This window comes from Microtus pennsylvanicus, chromosome 15 (assembly GCF_037038515.1).
Source record: "Microtus pennsylvanicus isolate mMicPen1 chromosome 15, mMicPen1.hap1, whole genome shotgun sequence".
Taxonomy (NCBI): Eukaryota; Metazoa; Chordata; class Mammalia; order Rodentia; family Cricetidae; genus Microtus; species Microtus pennsylvanicus.
The window spans coordinates 37252513-37276131 of record NC_134593.1 but is presented as its reverse complement, the minus strand read 5'-3'; the positions used below and the strand labels follow the sequence as shown (position 1 = coordinate 37276131).

The window sequence follows — 23619 nt, the reverse complement described above, 5'->3', positions numbered from 1 at the left end:
TCGCGAGAGTGAGTGGGCGGCGTGGGGAGGCGGCGGCGGTGGCGTCTCAGGCCGGGGCGGGCGAGGGAGGCGCCGCTGCGCTGCGGCTCGCGCCACCGGGCGTTGCGGGCCGTGACGGGCGGGTGACATGCCCGGGAGCTGAGAGGCTGCGCCTCCGGGTGAGCGGGGCGGGGGAGCGGGGAGCCAGCGGGTCGGGTCCAGACTGCGGCCGGGCTCTGTGGCCTCCCTGCGTTGGGGGCGCGGGCGGGAGGAGGACGGTGCACTTTGTCCGCAGCAGCATCCTTCCCTGTCAGCGCCCGAACCCGGGTCCCGGCGCTGCCCGAACCTCAGGTGCGGCTGTTTGCATCGCTGTCACGTCGCCCCCAGGCTGGCCAAGCAACCGGACTGCGCTATCAAATAGAAAATGGTCTGGCTAAAACCACAGTGACAGTACAATCTAAAGCCCTGGTATGGCTTGGTGACAGTCCGTTCACTTTGCTTACCCTCTTAAAAAACCCTATCAGTTGGAGGTGGCTTAGCTTCAGGCATTAAGGCATTTATTGGGTGGTGAGCAATACCGCTGAGACACGTCGCTAATGGCCTTGACGCATCCTGGAATTAATATTCGCAGTTCTTTTTAGCTTTGTAATTTTTCAGTTGCTTCTAAAACGCCTGTTTCCTTTGCTTCTTCCCACCTTGTTAGCGGTGTTATTTATGTTGAGACTCAAATTTCTTATGTATGAAAATACTTCGAACATAGAGTATTCAGGGAAGACGGAGTATTTTTTTTATGCAAAGATGATTTTGTTTTAATGTCTAAGCTTTTTTTTTTATTATTTTGTAAATGGCAGCCTAGTGCCTGCTATGACTGATGTCATTTCAGATAGTGCCACTTAATCTTTCAAAATACATGAGCACTTTTCAGGGAATATTCTGGTTATTCATACTTGATGTGTTCTTCAGGAAGAACTGTGAGCCACGGGTTGACAGTGAATTGAACTGTCAGTAACTGACTTATGAGACATAAAGGAATCCTAGGGAACTGGGGAAGAAGCGGGTTCCTGCGACTGATGCTCAACTGCTCTGCTCAATGGATCGGAAAAGGAATTTGCAGTATACCCTGTGGTCAGTGGTTTTTCTCAGTTGTTGACTATACGTACTGCAGTCAAGGCCCCAGAACTACAGTGAGAGATTTTTCTAGCCTTTTCTAGCCTTTGCATTCCGGGGCTAAGTCTAGCAGCAGAAGAAATCCTCTGGGAGGAAGGATGGTACTTTTTACTTTAATTCCAAAGATTGAGTATCTAGGGAAGGAACTCTACCAATGCAAATCGTAATGTAGCAGGTTGTTTAAAGGGGAATTTCCAGTCCTAAGTAGGGAGGTCTTAGCCATACACAAAGATGTGAAAAACTTAGGTGAAGGGGTAAAGGAAGATAACAAGTTGCCTCCCATTCGTCTTGGCACAGAGAAAGGCTATTTTGTCGCTAGTCTATGCGGCCAGGCTTTCCAACTTGGAGGGCAATGGTTGCTCTGTCTCATGCTTGAAAAGCAATTGGAGTAACTTATTTAATTTATTATTTATTACTTATTTAATTTAACTTATTAATTACTTATGGAGACTTTTTTTGTTTGTTTTTCTTTTTGTGAAGTGGACCAAGTGGTTAAAAAAAAACATGCAGCCACTCTGTTTGAGGCAGGGTAGGAAACTCTTAGGGGCCTAGCTTGAGTGTTAGTTGAGGGTATCCAGACTGGCACTGTTAGCACAAGGGAAAAGTGCTTTACAATTTTAAAAGCAAGTGGGGCAGATCCATATATTCCCCCTGCCCTTTTTTTCGCTCATCCTTCCAGAAAGAAATGAACTCCCTGAAGCTCAGCATTTGGAATATATGGATTATTGACAGGACTGCCAAAAGGAGAAATTTAGCAATTTTGTATTAGCCACTGCTTACTTGGTGTTTTTTCTTTGCCCTTCCTTAATGGCTTGAGGATTATTTGGCTGCAAGAATCAAAAAGCCATTTGAATTAGCTTACTTGAAAAAGGCCTTGGTCATACCGTTGGAGCATTGCCTCTAAGGCCCAGCTGTGATTCCAGCGCAGTGGCCTGGGGACCAGAAAGTCTTCAGGTTGACACTCAACGGATTTTCTCTTTGTTCTCTACCACTGGTTGCCTGCCCTATTCAGATTGTTAAACACTGTCCTTCTCTTCCTGCCCTATTCAGATTGTTAAACACTGTTCTTCTCTTGAAACTGCTTGGCTTTTGTGTTTCTGGTTTGCCAGAGCCCCCATCTGACCCACCTCGACTTCGCATCATGGTTCCGAGCAGATCTCTTCAAGTCTCAGTTCTCAACGTCTTTGTGTAGAGAGAATGTCGTCTTCAGCTTTCCTCGTTGTTTGTGGGTGGGGTAGGAAGATGGGAAGAGGAGATGGATGGTGGGGATATAGGCATGTCGGGTAGCTATTAGGACTTCAGCTTTTCAGACAGGGAAGGCCTGTAGGCCAGGAGAAAGTGGACGCTGGTACCTTTTGGTGTGCTGTACTATCTCAGGGTTTTGAGTTCTTCCCCTAAGCACTGCATTGCACCTGTCTCAGCTAGGTAGGGATGTAACTGGATTCAGTGGTCCCTTTTCAGGACGGGTTACTTTACTTTGTCTGACAGGTGTAGTGATAGTGTGAGAATTGTGAATTCACACGTGTGAAGCAATTTAATTCTTTCTAGCATTTTTCTCCTCAGTCTTAGAGCATATGTAGAGTTGTTTCTTAAAAATGTCTGCTGTCTGTGCTTTAGATTCCATGTAGTTGTGGTTCCCCACTTTTTTTTCTTTTTATTTGTCCCAAACCATTAATGGTGATTATTTCTTTAGGTTCTTGGTTAATCTTAGATTCTCTCCTACTCTCTTGGTCAGCTTTAAACTCCAAATATATGGATGACTGAGTGTAACATTTCCAGGTTTGATATTAACTAAGCCTGTCTTATTAGTTGCTTTTTGGATAGTACCATACTGATGTACAGCACTGTCTTCCAGTTATTGCATAATTGGTGAAGGCTCCACCTTTTCTCTGATTTTCTAAATTGGAAATCTTTGTATTTCGCATTTGTTATTTTTAATAATTCCTTTAATTATATCTTGTCATTGAATAGCCTCTGTGTAGGCTGATGGGGTTTCTCGTGTGAGCCAAGCACCACACCTTTTACAGAACAGATCCATTCATGTACTTTTGCTCCAGGCAGCCCGGGGCAGAGTCTTACTACGTCATTGCTTTTCAGTAATGTACTGCTAGCGTCCAGGAGTTGCAGGTGCCTGTAATAAAGAGAAGTTTGTTCTCCAGGCTAAAATTCTAATGCGCTTTTATTTAGAAACTGTCTTATAGAGGGTTATGCATAATATTAAGAACCTGACTTTACGGTCCTGACAGTATGATTTTAGTTTGTGTATTTTCTTTTTGAAGTTGTATTTGCAGTTGCTGTAGGGGGAGTTTGAAGACAGCAACAAAGAGTTCATATTTAGTGTCTGTCATTGGAGCCCATGCTGATACTTGAAATACCAGTGACTGGCTGGATTCAGACATACTTCAGAAGAGAGACCAAACCTGGAATGTGGTAGAAAGACCAGTGACATTTTTTTATGGCTGTTCAAGAAAACAGATATGGGTTAAACTTCAAACAGCTCCTGCTTAGGTGACCTTGCTCTTCATTGGATGATGTCACTTGTTAGCACATGCCCCTCAATTTCATGTGCTTGAAATTTCCCTTCACCTTACAGTTTGTTCAGCTCAGTAAATAAAGGTTTTGGTTTTGATACGGCCTTTGAGGAATGTTGAGAGATAACTGAGGCCTGGCCTTGGATTGTGCGTGAACTCTTGAGTGAGTGCAAGATCAAGACACTTGGGCACAGGGGTCTTAACTACTGTTACTTAGACACTTCGGGAGTGGCAGTTGAATGTTGCTAGTACTTAGAGTTAACCCAGGCCATAAACTTGTGTGCTTTTAATTGTAATGCAAAGCACCGCAGTCTCAAGTGCTAAAGTTAGCTTTGCTCCACCATTTAAGTGTGATGACTTTTGGAGAGTTGATTTTCACAGCTGGGTAGGTGCTGCTGGCATCCAGTGGACAGCAGATCCACCGTACACAAAGACTGGCTAGTAGCGCTGGGAAGAGAATTTTATGAAAGCAAGAACACACTGTATCTTGTACATGGAAGAATGGGTTGACTTAGGAGTAGAGTGTAAAAAGCCAGAAACTATCAGAAAGCAAGTATCTTATTGTTAGGAATGCTCATTCTTCTTACTATAACTGGCTATTGTTTTGGAGAGCAGTTAGGATAGCTGTGGTATTTTTAGACTTAGTAAGTCAAGCAGCAGGTCTGCACTGAGGGAGGAGCCAGCATTTGTGTCCTGTTTGCCATACTATTGTCACCCTTCACTGAGGGTGAGCCTCAGCCTCCGTCCTTGCCGTGAGAGGATGACACCGGCCTGTATCTCACTGCTCGTTATTAGTGTTGATTCTGTTCTGCTTCCTAGTGGCCGCTGTAGGGTTTGTAGCTTTAGCTCAGCACAGGCTTCGCACAGAATGTTTCCATACACAACGGAGACATCTGATGATTGGCTTTAACTGCTAACCCACCACATCTTTGTTCTCTCTGTCCTGCATTTCACTTCGGAGTCTAATCAATTGCTCTTTAAAGTTCTTTCTGAAAAGCGACTCTGAAGAAATATTCTTATATCAGCGTTGTGTTACCATTTCAGGCACTCATTGTTACTTTGGTAGGTCCAGGTTCCATCTGTTACTGTTTTTGTTTGCCTGAAGAAATTCTTTTTGTAGTTATATGATCAGCTTGTAATGAACCCTCAGCTCTGATTAGTGAAAAGAAATTTATTTTGTGTTAATTTTTGAAAGCTATTTTTTAGCATGTGTGGCTGTTAATGCTTTTCTGTCTTTGACTTGTTAGCACTGATGGCTGGCTTCAGGCTGCCTAGCTGTTGGGAGTTCTGGCTTCCTCTCTCTGTATTAGGGACTCGCCCCTTCCTGATTGCCTGCATTTTGTTTCAAACAATCTGGTTGTGTTTCGCTTTAGTGGTTTTTAAAAATGTTTTTCTTCTTAATATTTATTGGATTTTCTTGGAGCTGTCACTGTTTTCATCAGATTTGGTACATTCTGGACCAGTTCTGGACTATTTGCCTTCCTTTTTTTGGTTCTGTACCCCAGCTGACTTTTGAGCTCCATGTGTACACGTACGCGCATGCGTGCACACACACACACACACACACACACACACACACACACACACACACACGTAGTGGCGTTTTAATTGTATTTTAATAAGACTGAAGATCTGAGAGTAAAGCTGTCCCACTGGTCAGCCTTACAGACCAGATTATGGTAACACACACCTTTAATCCCAGTAGCCACAATGACACACACCTTTAATCCTAGTAACCACAATAACACACACCTTAAATCACAGTAGCCATAATGTCACACACCTTTAATCCCAGTAGCCACCTAGTTGCCATAGAAGTCGGGTGGTGCATGCCTTTAATCCCAGCCCTAGAGCGGAATATAAAATGAGGAGAAGCAGGGAGGAAAAGCTCTCAGACACAGTATTATTCTGAGATTCTTGGAGGAAGGATTGCCGTTTCAGAGTGAGGAAAAGGTAAGAGCCAGTGACTGGCTGTTTTGCTTTTTGGATCTTCAGGTTGAACCCCACTTTCTCACCCTGAGGTTTTATTAATTATGCTACTTGTGCGTGCACGCTTGCACACACACACACAGTATGCTTAATAAATTCTGACACTGTGGGATTGCTTGTTCTTTAATTCCTCTGTTTTGCTTTGATAGTTTATATTCTAATATTTACAATTTCACTTTGGTTTCAATCTGCTGTTACTACATATAGCATGTTTTTCATTTTAGAAATGCTTCCCTCATCTTTAATGTTCTTATTAATACAGGAATTATATATAGTGTCCCAACAATTTTGTACACGAATATAATGTATTAACCATATTCACCCCATTACCTTATTATGTGTGTTTTCCTCCTACTCTGGTGACTCCCTTCCACTTTCCAATTCGTCTCTTTCTACTTTGATGAGTTGTTTTGTTTTTTTGGTGACCCAGTGAATCTCAGGGTTGCTTAGATAATATAGGTGAGGGGTTATTTACAGGGCCATAGAGCACCTCACTATAGTGGCTACACCACCAAAGGAAGCCTCCTTCACTCCCTCAGCAACTATTAACTGTTTATGGATTTTGGTGGTGGGGAGGTCTCATGGAGCCCTACTCCATAGCTACTTTTAACTGCCTATGAATACAGACAGATGTTAATGAGCCCAGTCTTCTATGGGTCTCATATAGGTGTTTACAGCTGCTTTGAGTTCAGGAGTGCCATGCCAAGCCATGCAGGGAACACAGCATCCCACCCTATCCCCTCTGTTGATGGTCCCTGAATTAGAGGGATAATACAGGTCTCTCGAGCCTTCAGTAGCCAGTTAGTTATTCTCATCACTGTTCGTGTTTTAGTCTGTATTTTACCACTGCCCATTGCAAAAAGAACTGGTCTAATCAAAGTTGACAGCAGCATTGATCTGTGGAACTAAACATAGTAATTTAGAAGATAATTTGGTGGGCATCTCATTCCATAAGTCTACAGCTGTAGTTACTTCACCAGGGCCTGTGACCTCCCAGCCATGGGAGCCTTTTACCAGTTTATAGTACCAGAGTGAATTTCCTTTTGTTCTAATTAGAAAGTCATTGGTTATTCCTGTAATTTGTTCCTATTGCATCAGTGGGCACATCTTGCCTGGCAGGTTAGTAATGTAGTCCAGATGAGTAAGCCTGTTGATGACAGTCTAACCCCAGATACTTGCATCGCGCTTTCCATCACTCTGAGGGCTGCCCAGCAGGGAGGAAGCCTCTATGTCAGTTCCTGTGATCAGACTATGTGGTGTCTTCAGTAATAACATCTATTGTTTTGGGGGCCTTAGGGACCTCCCTGACTAACAGCCCATAAGGAGGTACCCCCCCCTCCAGCCCTGGACTTTTAATAACCTGTGCAGGCTACCTTTTCATACTTAGGCTTGTTTTTGTTTTTAAGATAGCTCACCAAGTATGATGCATATGTATGGCTTTTCATAATCCTTGGTTTTGGTTGACTCCTCACCTCTTCCTCTCTTCCATTTCTCCACCCACTCCTATTTGCTTAATCTCCCCACCCGCAGGGTTCCCCTTCTTGCCTTCTTAAAGTTCTCTTTTAGTCTTTGGTGTCTAGTGTTTCTTCCTTTATCATGATCGTGTTTTCCTCACCCTTGCATGTGTGGAACACAGTGTCAGGATTCTGTGGAGGAATGTATATTAAAAGGGGATTTATTAGAGTGGCTTCCATGCTGTAGGCTAGCTTGTCCAACAGTGGCTGTCTCCTAATGGAAAGGCTCAAAATCTGGTAGTTGTTCAATCCTTGATGTTCAGTGTCTTGGCTGGTCTTCAGTCTGTGCTGGAATCCTGTAGAGTTAGGTTCTTAATACCAGTGAGGAATGCCTCAGCAGCAGGATCAGTGAACTTGTCAGCAAGGGTGACGGCAAGCAGTTTAAAAGCAAAAGCTTTCTTCCATGTCCTTTGATGTAGGCTACCATAAGAAGGTGTAGCCCAGATTTAGGGTGGGTCTCCTGTCCTTACATGATCTGGATTTAAGATGGGTCTTCTGTCGTAGACCATATATTGGGGTTACATTTGTTGCAGTCCAGACACAATGGGTTCATACGTTCTAGGGTAGGGATGCGTGGATTAGAAATGTTAGGCAGAATAGACAGAGCTACAAAGAAATACAGAGACATAGGATAGTACCTGGAGGACAACTCAATGAATACTGAATCTGCCTGTGTTTACTTTTATATGTTTATATACCCCAATTCAAAGTGAGAGAAGGCAAAAGACCGCTTTAACATGACACAAAGACAACCAGAACAGTTCATTGCTTCAGTACTTGAGACCTCAAGCCACTATTTCCTGAGTTAAGCATTCTGGTTTTTTGGGAAGTATATGCAGTGAATACAGCTTAGACCAAGTATCCTGTAGGCAGCCACTCCCTATGTCAAACCTTCTGTTTTAAAGAAGGAGCAGGGATAGGCATGAATTCTTTGACCTTTGGTCAGGGTGGAGCAGATCCACCTCTTTGGGCCGTCTTAATGTCTAAAACACCAAGTAAACACACCCTCAGTTAGGATGTCTTGGTTGTAGCCACACCTGTTGTCAACTTATTTGAAAGAGTAAAAATAAAGTCAAATGACCTGCAGTCAAGGTGGAACAGTGTTGTAAGAGGGGCCTCTTGTTGGTTTCCTAGCCGCCTGGCTGCTCAGACCCGAAATAATCACACAGAAACTATATTATTTAAATCACTGCTTGGCTCATTAGCTCTAGCTTCTTATTTGCTAACTCTTACATCTTAATTTAACCCATATCCATTAATCTGTGCATCACCATGAGGTTGTGGCCTACCAGCAAAGTTACAGCGTCTATCTCCAGCAGCAGCTCCATGGCTTCTCTCTGACTCTGCCCTCTTTCTTGCAGCATTCAGCCTAGCTTTTCCTGCCTAACTAAGTTCTACCTTGCTATAGGCCAAGCCAGTTTCTTTATTCATTAACCAATAAAAGCAGCACATAGACAGAAGGACCTCCACATCAGAGCAAGACTCAACATCTGTGGGCTCCCACTGTCTTCTCACTTCAAATGACCCAAACAACAACAAAATCCCTCACAGGTGGCCCAGCTGCGTGGGTCTTCACTGATTCTAGATGTAGTCAACTTGACAACCAAGATCAACCATCACACACCATTACACTGTGACTTCACAGTCTTTCTGCTCCGATTCTCATTGTTATTTTTTTCAGTGTATTGCTTCTAGGTCTACACTTGTCCTTTTTCTCCCAGTTAGTGTCAGATTTTCCTCCCTTGCATGTTCATCTTTAATTGTCTGCCCACAGTTGAGTTTTTCTTTATTACTTGTTGTGCACTTTTCCAGAGAGCTGGCTCTTGCCTGATGAGCCTCAACAAGGACGTTTTGTTTTCCTACTCTGCTCAGTGGGAGTGTGAACTATTCCAAACCTTGTTTGGCCTTAAATACTGCTTGGTACACTGCTGTCTGGTTAATTTTCCAGCCTCAGGTGCACAGTCTGTTTTTAGCTAAAAGTTCTAGGGAAACCCTCCTTCAGCCCTCTGGAGCTCTTACTGTCTTTGCATTCTCCCTTTAACACTCTGTCCCGTAATATGAATGTTTGTTTGCAAAACTCACTGTGACTGCCAGACTTTGCTATCCTGTGTTGTGACCTGGAAGTAGCTGGCAAGCAGTGTTTCCTTTCTGAGGTATCAGTCATACCCTGCATTGCTGTTGTCTGATGTTTGAAAACCAGTGTTTTGTATGTATGTTACACTATTTTGTTGTAGTTTGATGGTAAGTTTACCTTTTAACACTTGGTCATTTGGTATGTGTTAAAGTATATTTATCACATATTTCAAACGAGATTTATTTTATTTTTTGAGAGTCTTGCCTAGACCAGCCTTGACCTCTTAGTCCTGCCTCAGCCCTGAACCTAAGATTACATGTGTGTGCAATCATAAGATTACTTTTTATTTAGCAACTGTTTGAATCCTGCCATGTACAGATACAAATTTGAGCTCACAAAATAGATGTATGCAAACAATGGCACCTAAAAATAAGGACAAACCACTTGGAAGAATAAAGGAGATGTTGAATGTTGGGAAAGATGAGAGAAGAGTCAAGCTTTCCTCAGAGAGAGATCCTTGAAGATGCATGAAGAATGAGTGCAGGTTAGCTGAGTGAGTGGGTTTAGAGCATGACATAGCAGGGATTGGTCATTTATTAGTTGTGATCAACAGTATGGATTGAGGGCAAGTTGTGGTTGACTCTATGGTCTTGGTTTGCTGACTTTTAATGAAATAGATTGGAGAGTGTTTAAAGAAGTTTTATTCAGGTTTTAAGCATCCTTTTTTTTCCCATCCGAGATAGAGTTTCTCTGTGTAGTCCTGACTGTTCTGAAACTCCCTCTTTAGACTAGGGTGGCCTTGAACTCAGACATATCTGCCTCTGCATTGGAGTGCTAGGATTAAAGGTGTGGTTCCCCCCAATACCTGGCTTAACAATACTTATTTTTTATAGTAACTATACTTGATTCAGTCTGTTTTGTGTTGCTGTAACAAGATACTTAAGGTAAGTTACTTCTGGAGAGAATAGATTTGTTTAGCTCACAGATTTAGAGACTCAAAGCCCCAGATTGAGTAGCTCCACTTTTTCAGCCTCTAGTCAAGGCTTTCCAGATAAATCACAACATAGTAGATGATATTATGGCCCAAGTTTGTGCTGGAGGAAGAGATGAGCGGTAGGACTGGAAGCCGGACAGCTGGAAGGAGCTGCTGTCTACAGCTCATGGGTGCTTAATCTAGTCCCATGGGAGCCAGAACTGCCATGGAGCAACAGTAAATTATTTGTGAAGGCTGTGCCTCCAGGGCCTAGAGATGCCCAGAGCCTCAACTCTTTAATGTTCCACTATCTTTACCATTCTCATGACCAACTCTAGGACGTGATCCTCTAGGGGCAGGCCATGTCCAAACCCTAGCAGAGATGCTTACTTGTAAATGTCTAGTAGAACATTTAGATAAGAGGATTTGAAACTGAAGCATAGGATGGAACTGAAACTCTAAATTAGAAACTTAATTGTGTAGTTTAAACCACAGATAAAGTATCTTTGGAAAACTAAAAGGAAGCAAACCAATGAGGGCAAGGATTAAAGGAAAAAAACTAATATTGACAAAACTGGATCTTCTAAGTGTGTGGCTTTAGAAACAATCTGATTTATAGGTCTTGGTTTGAGAGCTTGTGAAGATCGTGGGTTGTAGGTGTAATTTCTGGTGGGAAGGTGTTTTACGCCTGAGTCCTCTGATTATAAAAAGGTCAAGTTACAGGTGGAGTTGAGTTGAACAGTTCTTAAACTGGAGATGAAGTAGGAAGACTTGAGAAGTTGTAGGTTTTTTAATCATTAAAGGATTTATGTACATCTAGAAAAATATAAGATAATTATCCATGATAAAACCCCTATCTGTAGCCTGCCTACTATATGCATGTGTGTGTGTGTGTTTACGTTTACTCACACTCAGTTACAGATTTTACACTGGGTGGGATAATGCATGCATGCTGTAACTGGCCTTATTTGATAATTTTTTAAAAAGGTTTATTTATTTATTATGTATACAACATTCCTTCCATGTGTGCCTGCAGGCCAGAAGAGGGCACCAGATCTCATCATAGATGGCTGTGAGCCACCATGTGGTTGCTGGGAATTGAACTCAGGACCTCTGGAAGAGCAGCCAGTGCTCTTAACCACTGAGCCATCTCTCCAGCCCCATTTGATAATTTTTTTATCTTCTCATAAAATCAGGTAGATGGTATTTTGTAACATTAAAAAAAGTTCTTGTTATCAGTTTCTGGAACTGTTTTCAAGACGTTTCCTTTCCTAGGTTTGTGCAAATCATTTGCAGTATTCTGCAAATCTGCTTCCTCATCATTTTCCACATCTGGATAATAAGTGAATTTATTTAAATCAAGGAACTTATAGATTATTTTTACTTTTTATTTCTGGTTCACTGACCAGTCTTGCACTATTTTTTTGTGAGTTTTGTGGAAGAATGTGTGCTGGGAGGTTTGAGATGTGAAGTTGCAGGATCGGAGGTGTAGATATTTGTTCAGCACCCTGCATCTCTGTTCTGAGTTCTTTATAGTTGTTTCTCTAATCGTTTCTATGTCTCTTTATGAATTTTGTGATTTTTTTTCTTCTAGCTATGTATGTGCGGTTGTTTGTTGATGCACATTGCTTTTGCGTTGTTCCTTAAGAGATTTGTTAGCAGTGTTTTTATTTCCTGTTTCTTCCCTGAGCTCTAGCTATTCCACTTCTAGCTGTTGCATTCTGCTAGGCTTGTCTCTCAGCACTATCTTTTCAATTAAGTTTCCTCTTATTTCTTTACTGTATTGTGATTCCTTGATTAGAATTCTTTACTCATCCAGAATAGGGCATGAGCAGGTGTTAAGTGTGCAGCTTGTTATAACAGTATTTTATGGGAAGATGTTACATGTTTGCTTGGGCAGTTATAAACTAGAATAATCCTCCCTTGCTGTTTTTCTTTGTCTTCCACCTGTCTTTGCAGTTCCAAAGTTTTTGTTTTGTTTATTTCCCCCAGAAGAGTGCCATGTCATTCCATACGGATTCTCTTTTACATTGCACAGATATTCTTTTGGTAGGTATTTGACTTAAGTTAAATACAAAGAAGCATGTCTCTGTGCTCCTTGACATGATGATCATGGGCTAAATCTCTGGAACTGTAAGCAAGTGCTCAATTAAATGCTTTCTTTTCTAAGAGTTGGCACGGTCATGGTGTCTCTTTGCAGCAATAGAACAGTGACTAAGAGAGATGATGATGTGTGATATACACTCACACCTCAGTTTTATCTCTGTAGTGAAAGTATGGGAAAAGAATATGAAATTAGCACTTTACTAAACTCTAGACTTTTTAAAATCTGGGGAGGGGACTACAATGAAGTTGTGCTGAAGTGACGGGCTTAGAAACCTCAAACAGGCATGCCTTGAAGAGACTCACTTAACCAACTGAAGATACTGAAACAACTTTTCTTATATATTTATTGCTTTAATTTTTTTGTTTTTATTATTTAGAATTCAGTTCTCAGCTTCTGCCCTTTACTGTAATCCCACGTTTCCCCATGAGGCTTTGGGTCCAATAAGACCATTGTTTTCTCACTGTCCTTAGTGTGTGGTACGAGTAGACCTTAAATGAATGGGCAGCACTGCACAGATAGAGCAGCTGGCTGCATAGTGCTCTTAGTCGGCTGAAGTCCCCAAAAGTTTTTTTTATGAAAGCATCATTAAAAAGTTCACTATTAGTTTGAGAGCTTTGTGTGTGAGGTATGTAATTCTACCAATCCCTTTCTAAACTCTAGGCATTGGTATAAGCTCAAACTTCCAGATGAGGATTTTGGTTTTGTTCACCTGTAATTTTACAGTACATGTACAAATTTCACATTCTCACCTGCGTAGTGTTAAAACCTTCAGTTGCATGGGTAGTAATACTTCCAGTGTTTAGTGTTGCTTCAGGGATAGATGAGTGTCTCTGGGCTACAGAAATGAATTCCTTCTTGTGACAGTGTATAGGTTTATAAATGTTTCCCCCACATAACATATATATGGTTGCTAAATGAGCTTTTAGGTCTCAGTACTTTTGTTCCTATTTTTCTTTAAATGCATGCATTTGAAGAAATTCTTTAGTATAAAATGCTTGCTTGAATCACAAAAATGAGTAAATAAGTTGTTTTCTTTTCATATGTCTCCTTTAGGTGTTTTGTGAATTTACTCTTCAGCAATCGCATACTACAGTCATACAATTATGGCGGCTTTCCAGCCTTTCAGGAGCAGTCACATAAAGAATAAAGCATCTGTCCGGAAAGTAAGTCCAGGGTATTAGGTTCCTTTCAGTGAAGGGTAAAAAATATGTCGGTTCTTTTTTAGTTTTTAAATGAAGCTCAATACTTAACTTCTAACATTCAAATACTGCAAAGGCCAGCATGTATGAAAACAGTGGTGTGAAGTCATGGTTGTAATGATGTTAGTCTCTAGAATCTTACTGCTCAGAGCATAGTGCCTCTCATTTCTGCACAGACATTTTCCATCTGGATTTTTTTTTTGAGTTAACTATCTTATATATCTTTATCACTACCTTAAAAGTGTATACGAAATATTAACCACTCATTTATTCAGCAAAATGCATTTGAGTGCCTGTTGCATGTCAGGACTATGCTAGATGTTGAGTAATTCATGAGGTAGTGAAAAATTACTTTTCTTGTGTGTATGGTGCTATGGGTTGAACCCAAGGCCTTGAATGTGCAAATAAGTTGCTCTCCCACTGAGCTGTGTTCCTAGCCCCCTTCACATCCTCTTCCCACCCTTTCCCTTTTTATCTTGATATACAGTCTTAGCGCATTAGCTAGGCTGACTTTGAAGTAGCTTTGTGTGCCGGACAGGCCTCGAGCTTGCCACTGCTCCTGCCTGTCCTCCCAGGTAGCGAGGAGAGCAAGCCTGCAACAGGCTTGGCCATTAGTTCTCATCATTACTTACTCCTCCTAAACCAGTTTACTTAGTCTGCATTCTGACTTTGGGTTTTGTGTTTGCGATAACTAGAGGAGGAAGAGAAGAAAGGAGATTAGTGAGAGTCAGTTCCTGGACTTCAGCCTCTTCTTATGACCCGGTTGACCTTGCCCGTGAACAAGATCTTTGAGTTCATTAAGGTGTTTTCCTTGCTGTTCTAATTATATTTTGATGGTTCTTCTCTTTGGAGAATGCTTATTCATCTAAGGTGGGTGAGGGTGGGTCAGCTTGTCATACTCTGTGGTAGCAGGTACATTGTGCACCCTCTCACATTTGGTATTTGTTTGTATTTCTCTGAACTCAGGCTTTTACCTTGCGGCTTTATGTGTAGTGACTTCTGCCTAGAAATGCCATTTGCTCTAAGAATGTCATGAATTTATATTGATACTTCAAGCTCATATTTATATTTTTTCTTGTTTATGTACACAGATTAGGATGAAAACCTCCATTCATTAATGAAAACGAAACTGTACATATTGGCAGTTTTAAGGTCTACTGACTAGTTGGGAAAAAAAAACTCAGAACCATAAGCAACTCATGTATTTTCTACTTGTATTCACCTTCTGTTAGCATCTTGCCATATCCACTCTCTTCCCTGTGCATACCTTATGTTTCTCTTAGTAATTGTGTGGAAAATGCCCTTTGGACCTTGCTTTATGTGTTTTATTTATACTCCTAAGAAAACTGTTTGTCTGAAACTGCATCTGACGTTTAGTCTGATGTATCCCCCCAGTCATCTCAGATGCCTTCATAGGTTTCTCACATACTGCATTTGAGTATTTTCATTACCACCATTCTAGGCCATTCCAGTGGTGTAGGTTTTTTTCTCATGATATCACATGAGAAAAACAGCCAGTAAAACACCCCAAGTTAGTTTTCAGTGTAATTCTCATCTGGAATACCGCAAAGGCTTTGTTTTCTTCTTTGCTATCAGGTTAGGAGAAGCATATCATTGATGTTTTTGAGGAAGCGGTCAGGATTGTAACCACCTGCTGTCTCTAGTATAAATGCAGAATAACTTTTAAGTGTCATGTGTCTCCCCAAAGCTTTTAACCCAGTAGATTTAGGATACATTGATAACTCTTTCCAAATCAGTTAATTACATTGAGAGTTACAAAGAAGATTTTCTAATGGTATCAGTTTGTCTATATTTGTCAACCAGTGATCATAGGTAAAGAAGCATACTGTATAACTGAATGCAGGAGTTGTGATGCATTATCATTTCTGTTCTTTTTGATGTTTTGATTATTCCAGATTTAGCCAGCAGGGATTCCTGGCTAATACACTGACTTCTGTGTTCTTTTGAAATTGCCCTATTAGTCTGTGAACACTTCCCTGTTGTCTGGCACAGTTAGATGGTGTAGCTTTTTTGTATGTTCTCTGTCTATGATCTGGAACCAGACATTTTTTTTGAGGAACTCTGGTTATTTTAATTGATGATTGGTATTTAAAAACCAAAATCAGGTTATGGGATCTGCTCATTGCTACTTGGGGGTCATTGCTTCCAAGCCCCTTCAGTGGAAAAGGTTTTATATATATATATTTTAATATATATTTTATATATATTATATATATGTTATATAAAGAAATACGGGCTAATGTTAATAAGTGAGATTGAAATTTAATGTTACATACTTTTTTCTTGAATAGTATTATCTCTTAAATTATAGATGTGTATTTAATAAATTTTTCATAGCAGCTATTTGTTGACTTCATGTAAAATGTGAGGAGAAAAAGAGAATGGAATATAGTTTCCATGATTTGGCTCAATGGGTAGAAAAAATAAACATATGAGTATTATAATCATAATGTGTTATGATATAGATCAAGTGGTTTTAATCTGAAAACAGTATAGGAGAAAATTAGACTAAGGGATGGGGGAGATCTTCAGTCTTGGCATGGATAGCATTTCTGTAGGTCAGGATTGCAGAGTAAGGCATTCCCGTAGACTAGAAGAGCAGTACGTACCTGGAGGCAGAGGGAAGTGGGTGCTGCCTTTCGGTCTGACTCAGTGTCCTCTTCCTTCCTCGGCTCCTTTGCATTTGTGACAACTTCCTTTCCCAGACATGAGTCTCTTGCTTTATTTTCATCATCCAGCTGCCCTAAGACCTGGAAAATCTTATTTTTAGCTACTATGGTTTTCTTTGTCTCTAAAGAATCATTGGTATTGATGTGCCATTCTAGTTCCTTTATCTCACACATTATATGAATTGTTTCTGTTATGCTAGTGACTTGGAAATAAAATACGTGATTTGTTAATTTTAGTGTAAAGAAAGTGTAAGTAAATCTGGAGCGTGAGACCTGTATGGTCTTCGAGTAACTTGACTTTTTTTCTTAGCTGAACTGAGTTTCTCAAATAATATCAAAAAATGTCAAATGAATTAATTGAAGAATGAGTAACTCTGTAAAACTCAGTAACTTAGCTCTCTTCCATATCTTAGAATTAAGTTGTCTTGCTTATTTATTCCCCAGAGCTTCAGTGAAGATGTGTTCCAGTCTGTGAAGTCTTTATTACAGAGTGAGAAGGAGCTGTGCAGTGTATCTGGAGGAGAGTGTTTAAACCAGGATGAACACGCCCACTTCACTGAGGTTTGCACATGACTTTTTGAACCCTTTCCCAGTCAAGCACAGTATGTTTTCATGCACCTTTGCAGGACTGCAGGGTGTTTAAAAAAAAGTAGATAATCCTAACATAGGTATTGGGAGACTGTTGGTTTCTTTGAGGGTGTGACCTGGTATGTTGACCATGCTCCAATGCAGGCCTCATACGTAAGAGTATTTGGGCAACACAAATTGGACCTGATTTTTTTTTTAAGAGAACACAAAGTTGGGTGGGAAGGGGGGTAGCGGCTAATCTGGAATAAGTTGAAGGGTGAATATGATCAAAATACACTGGGTGAAATTCTTAAATAATTGATAAAAGTGTGATTTAAAAATAAATGTATATTTTAAATCATAGCTAACATCATTGGCTGTTATCAGCCTGTTTGTAAGTGAAGAGGTGTTACTAGCCTCTCCTTGGGCAGGTAGAGCTAATTCAGTGGCTGCAACTTTTATACTGTTTTTTTTTTATCCTGAAACATAAAAAATACACTTATTTCATGTAGTCACTTTTTTAGTTCTTTTCTTGACTGTTTCAGAGCTTTGATTTAAAGTATAAAGTAGGAATTAAGATACTTACCACTTGGGAATGGGATGAATATATTGTTTATATATTTTATCTTTCTCATCTGTTTATCTGCAGTAGCCCATGTTTTCATCTTTGTTTGAATTTATTGTTATTAAAAGGAGTAATATTTTTTCTTTTGATTTTTGAGACATGGTTTCTCTGTGTAGTTTTGGAACCTATCCTGGTACTTGCTCTGTAGACCAAGCTGGCCTCAAACTCACAGAGATCTGCCTGGCTCTGCCTCCCAAGTGCTGGGATTATTGGCGTGCGCCACCACCGCCCAGCGAAAGAGTGATATTCTTTAAAGCATCTGTATACCATCATCACATCTATACTACAAATTAAGAAATATGGTATTGGGAGTTAAGACTATAGCTTGAGGATAGATCATTTTCCTAGCATGTGCAGAGACTAGGTTTAGTATTTATGATCAAAAAAAGCGATATTCGGTCTTCACAGCTAAAAAAAATTGGTACTCAGACTTAGAACTGTCCTTTTTGAAATGAGTTTTCTTTTTTGGAGGGGGATTTTCAAGATAGAGTTTCTCTGTGTAACAGTCCTCGAACTCATTTTGTAGACCTGACCAACCCTGCCTGGCTGAAATGAGGTTTCTAATAAACTTTGTTTTCTTGCTTGGTGGTGGGAGGTTCCTATTCCTGAGGGATTCTTTACCTGATGTTCCCTAGAAAGAAGAGTAAACCTGTTAGGTGAAGAGAGTTCTGCCACCTGAATCTTCCCACTGTCAACTAGCTAATTATGTCACTTGATTTATCTTCTTTGCCTCCTTCTTTCACTTTATCTTAGTAGGGCTGAGCCATTCTTAATTCACTCAGTTGTTGCCATGTGTGATAAGTCTCCTGTGCCCTCTCACTCAGTTTTGGAGCCCGTATTCCCTGATTGTTCACATGCTCATGTTTCCAGCCTGTTCCTTCATGAGGTCTTCCCTCTGTCATCCAGAGGTAGCAGACTCCCTTGGTATCTCCAGGACCCAATGACAGCTTTTTTTTTTTCTATTGTGTTCAGCAAGAAAACTTGAAAGAATAGATTTCTGTCCCACTTTAGGGTATGGATATCTCAAACACCTGAGTTTTGTTTTCTTTTTCTTTTTTTTTCCCCGTTTCCAGTGTACTGGTTCATGTTAAGCCAAGTATTTCTGAATACCAAGTACTGTTGCAACTTGGCAGTGGCTGACTTAAAATTTTATTGTTGTCTTTTAAGTTTTCCTACAGGTATATATTATATATCACATCTGTTTCCCTATACTGTTTCCCATACATTCCCTTTCTACATCTCTTCTCTTCTGTTAATCCGTGTCTCTCTAGACAATTTTACTTCTTTCATTTAATACATCAATGCATAATTTTATGTGATTGTATAAAACCTAGGAACATAAATATCTGCTTGAAAAAAGGAAAGAAATAAGTGCCTATGTTTTAGGGAGAGAAACTATATTGCTATTGCCTGGAAATGTTATGAGAAACAGGCTTCTATAGGTTAACAGTTTGCCAGGTGCCGAGAGAGAAGCCCAGAGGGTACCTAACACTCCACTGAATTAGTAGCCATAGTTTGTGAGAGTAAAGTGTCAGGGTAATTTTAGTTTCTGATTATCTTCTGAGTCTTCTGAAAGGAGTCAGGGTATTCAGTGTAGTTTTACATCTTAACCATCCCACTTCTCCCCAGTGTGTTAATTGCTATTATTTAAATATTTCTAGAAATAGCACTTATTTGGTAGATAATTCACAATTTTTTTCCAAAAGGAAAGGTGCTAGTCTGATGACAAGGACATAAATATACATTTAAAAAATTGTTTTTCAGCCTATATTCTTTTTCAGTCTAAATTGGAGTATTGAGAATTTAAAAAAAAAGTGAATGTTGTTTGTCCTGGGAGTTAGGAAGAAGAGAGCAGAGGAGAGCAGTGAGGAAAATCAGGCCATAGGGAACTTCTCAGTTAATCACTGCTCGCTAGTGTGGTACATTGCCTTTCAGTATTAGTTTTCATGTTTATGTGTTTTTAAGAATAAGGAACAAGTTATGTGCATATTATGTATTTTTTGTAATTTGTTCTTTTTACTTAATAATATATTTCCTTGTGCCATTAGAAAATGCATAGAAATCTGATGTCTGTGACCTTGTGTTGGGAGTAGCTGAGGGTGCTGAAGGGAGAATCACACCCAATGATGAAGGAGCCTAGGGGATCTACACAAGGAAGGTCTCTCTGAGAAGGCTCCTGGAGGAAGAACTTGTAGGATGAAGAGGAGCCAGGCATAGAAGTGCCTGATGAAGAGAACTTATCAAGGGGATACAACGGCCAGGGCCTTAAACGGTCATATACAGGACATGTGTTAGACCTAGAAAAGGGGTCCATGGGTTTGAGTGAAAATGGGGGCAGCTTGAAGGCATCCACTAGCAACACTTGGAAGCATGGACAAGTGGCATGACAGTGGACAAGGACAGTGATAGTGGAGGAAAGAGGACATTGCAGTGGGGATGGGGACGAGTAGGGATGTTGAGCTATGCTTTGAGGGTGCAGTTGGGTGAGTTTGCTAGAGGGAAAGGTGGATGAGGGGTAGAAGTTTCGAGAGCTACAGTGTGATGGAACCATGATCTTTGGAAGTACTACTTGTCCCATGTACTCTGCATGCTCTCCGTGCTTAATCAACACTCTGAGACAAGACTTGAAAAGGTAAAGTAATGGAGAGTTCTTTTTCTTTCTTTTTTGATTCAGGTCACATTTCTGGGATTTAATGAAGAAACAGATGCTGCTCATATACAGGTGTGGTCAATTTATTGAATTGGCAAAGACTGGGAGACTACTTAAAATTTTTGGAGATTTGAAAATTTTACTTTAATGCTCAAAATTTACAATTTTAAGATGTCTTCTAAAGTTAAAAGATAAGGCTGAAGCTAGACATAGTGGTGCATGCCTTTATTTCCAGAACTCAGCAAAGGCAGCCTAGTCTTTGAGTTCAGGGCCAGCCTAGCCTCAGGCTGTTCTGTATAATGTGTTCCATTGCTGCGCAAGGAGTCCCTTCCCTTCACTCCGTACCCTGTCTCCCCCAGAACAAAAATGGCATTTGAGATCAATATTTTGAGTGTGTTATGTACATTTTCACTTTCAACATTTTTATTAAGGATTCTTCTGTTGTTATTTTTGAGACAAAGTCTTGTTATATATCCGTGATCTGGCCCTGAACATGTAGAAACCCTGCTTCAGCCTCCCAGAAGTTGGGATAACAACTGTGTGCTATCATGCCTGGCTTTTTACAGATAATTCTGCTATGGAAAGGAGCTTTAGGTTTGACTATCAAAATCATTTAGATGAAAGCTTTAAACCACAGGCCGTTTTCTTGATTCTTTCCATTATATTGTATGTGACATTTGTATATTTTAATGTTTCATAATTTTACTTTGCAGTAAAAATTCTTGTATTTTTATTAAAGTAGAATTAAATATAAGAGATCAAATTTGTAAAAGTCTCAGTTTTTACACTTTTATAAATTAGTACACATGTTTCTAGCCTGTTTCATTTAGGCATTTATAGAGGGATGGACATTTGAGGCTAGTAAAGGAAAGCTTGACAATTGTACAAGTTACTGTAAATACAGTTCTTCCTTGTGCTGCAGTTAGACATGGCGATTTTATATTAGTTCTTTGTGGTGGCTGGAACGAGCAAGCAGCCTTCCTACGACAGGTCACAGTCTCTCTCCAGACAACATACAGATATATCACTGGATGTGGAAAGCTGATGCAGGGTTACACTGTGAGTCCAGCCAGGGCTGCATAGTTTCAGACCAGCCTGAGCCACAGAGTGCGACTGTCTCAAAATCAAAACACAAAAACACTTGTAAAGTGTTCTATTGGTCCTTAGGAGGTGCAGACAAGATCATATTTACAAAGCCTCTACTCTCTGTGGATCGAAGACTTGAATGAGTCTTGAGCTGGAAAAAAAACAGTTACTAAAAAAAGGAGAGGAAGTGAAAAAGAAAGCTAGCTTCCCTTTAGCCTTCATAAATCTTTGAAGGCTTACTACAAGACCTTCAGAAAAAATGGACTTGTATTTTTTACAGAGTTAAAACTCAAGCTCTGGAGAAGGGTGTTCAGTAGCTTTCTGCATGAAAAACTAGTCACACCAAAGGATTTCTGGATGATCGTTGTAGAAAACAATTAGATGTTAATGTCATAGATGGATGAGGAGCCCTGTTAAAATTGATTAGGTAGAGCAGCAGCAATGTGCTTGATAACTATAAATCAGCACTAAATAGCCTTAGTTTGCTTTATTTTTGAGTTTGAAAAATGGCTCTCTGTAGATTAACTGTATATGTGCTCTGTTATGAAGCAGACACTTTATTGACCAGTTTTATGGTTTTTTGATATGGACAATGTGTGGACACTTTGACAGTGTTATTCTGTAGTGTTACTCATTACTGTCACTGTTATTATTTAAAACTAGGATCTAGCTGCAGTTTCACTGGAACTTCCAGACCTTCTGAATTCACTCCATTTCTGCAGTCTAAGTGAAAATGAAATCATTTGTATGAAGGATGTCAGTAAATCGTCAGCTGTCAGCAGTAGTCCTCTAAGTCAGGTAACTGATGGATCATTTCTAATCAGGTTTTTCAGGGCAGGTTTTTACTATATTTGCTCATTAATAGTGAACTTTTAAGTGGTTGGAGCTTTTCTTGTTATTTTAATTTAGTCTCAAGAAAATGGTATTGATAAAAATCTAACAAAGCATTGCCAGCGTTGAAGGATAGAATAATTTTGATCGTGGCTTATAAACTAAATTCCCCCTGTGAAGTTCTCAGCAGTATGCAAGCACATACTAATTTTCTAGTGAAATGTTACTCTTCAGATTTCTTTGTATAATCTGAGTGACTGCTCCTATTTCATGGCTACCCCATATTTACATGTGTTCCATGCTGCATGTTCTGGCAAATGGACTTTCAGTTAACTTTCTGGTTAAAGATTTCTCCATGTAAAATGGACAATGATGTTATTTTCCTAAGACAGTCTTTAGTTTATAAGTATTTTTGATAATGTATGAAAGAAAAACGCTTTGCATTTTAGGAAGTATGATATTTAAAATTGTATGAATACTTTACAATTTGGAGAACTTATTCTAGCTTTAAAATGCTGCTTTGCTAATCTTGAGGTCGGATGATTAGAATTCTCCCTTGTTTCCTGGATCATGTTGTTCACTCATATATATTGGCTTTATTTGCTGGGACATAAAGAGTGATTATTTGTTATATTTAGTTTCTCCTTTTTAAAAATAAATTCCTTATCAATGTTTGCATTTAAAAATCAGTGTGCATAGGGAAAACTAATGACTCGTGTTCTTAATCAAAGCTATAAGCATAATTGTCAGTCTTAATACTAGAGAAATATAAAGTCAAAGATAAGAATAGTTCTTTTTTGGTAGGAGGGAAGCTGACATGTTGGGAGCTACAGGAAAATGGAATAACAAGTAAAATAGATCCTGGATCTATTTTTAGATAGATCCATATTCCATATTTCCTATAGCTCTCAAGCATTCACAGTGTAGTGGGTGAGTTTGGTAAATAATTAAGTAAGACACATTACAGACATAGACACTAATATAGAAAAAAATAATTTCCAAAGAGACTAGATTGACAGCAGGTTCTTTGATACCTAAGGAGATAGAGAGGGAAGATTCTGAATACATGGGAGAAAAAAAAGATTGTTAAGGAAAAAATTAAAGTGAGATTTAAATGGAAAAGTAAATATACTTCTTTAGATAAACTTTAGAAAAATTAAATACTTAAAATCATTAAACATTGCAGAGTTAAGGTACCTTTCAGGATGCATGCATTTCTTGCTCCCTCTCCCTCTGGCTTATTTCTAGGCTTCACTTCCAGGTAATATTTTATATTTAAACTTAAAACTGATTTTTATCATCTTTCATCTCTCCCAAGAGTCATCATTCTGGAATGCTTTGTGTCATGAGAGTGTCACCTACATTACCAGGACTCAGAATTGATTTTATCTTCAGTCTCCTAAGTAAATATGCTGCTGGTATAAGACACACCCTGGACACACACTTGCATCAGAAACACCACCTTGAGACCGCTGATGAAGATGATGATGATGATACGAACCAGTCTGTGTCCTCCATAGAAGATGACTTTGTCACTGCCTTTGAGCAGCTAGAGGAGGAGGAGAGCGCAAAGCTGTATAATGATGGTGTGTGTCTTTTGCTGGACTTTTTCCTAGAAATAGATTGGAAGTTTGGTT

At 39.8% G+C, this 23619-nt stretch overlaps 1 protein-coding gene across 5 annotated transcripts in view; it reads left to right on the top strand.

The window, feature by feature from the left end:
• The first annotated feature begins 22 nt into the window (after nucleotides 1-22).
• Akap11 (A-kinase anchoring protein 11) overlaps nucleotides 23-23619 on the top strand; it is a 44333-nt gene continuing 20736 nt past the window's right edge. For 3 of the 5 annotated variants that reach the window (XM_075949903.1, XM_075949902.1, XM_075949899.1), the window contains exons 1-6: nucleotides 23-158; nucleotides 13388-13497; nucleotides 16668-16784; nucleotides 20090-20137; nucleotides 21815-21949; nucleotides 23301-23568. In XM_075949903.1, the coding sequence (XP_075806018.1) occupies nucleotides 13438-13497; nucleotides 16668-16784; nucleotides 20090-20137; nucleotides 21815-21949; nucleotides 23301-23568 (628 nt within the window). In that variant the 5' untranslated portion in view covers nucleotides 23-158; nucleotides 13388-13437. Of the gene's footprint in view, nucleotides 159-266; nucleotides 448-12256; nucleotides 12277-13387; nucleotides 13498-16667; nucleotides 16785-20089; nucleotides 20138-21814; nucleotides 21950-23300; nucleotides 23569-23619 lie in introns of those variants that run through there. The other 2 variants (XM_075949900.1, XM_075949901.1) reach the window with 2 other exon arrangements.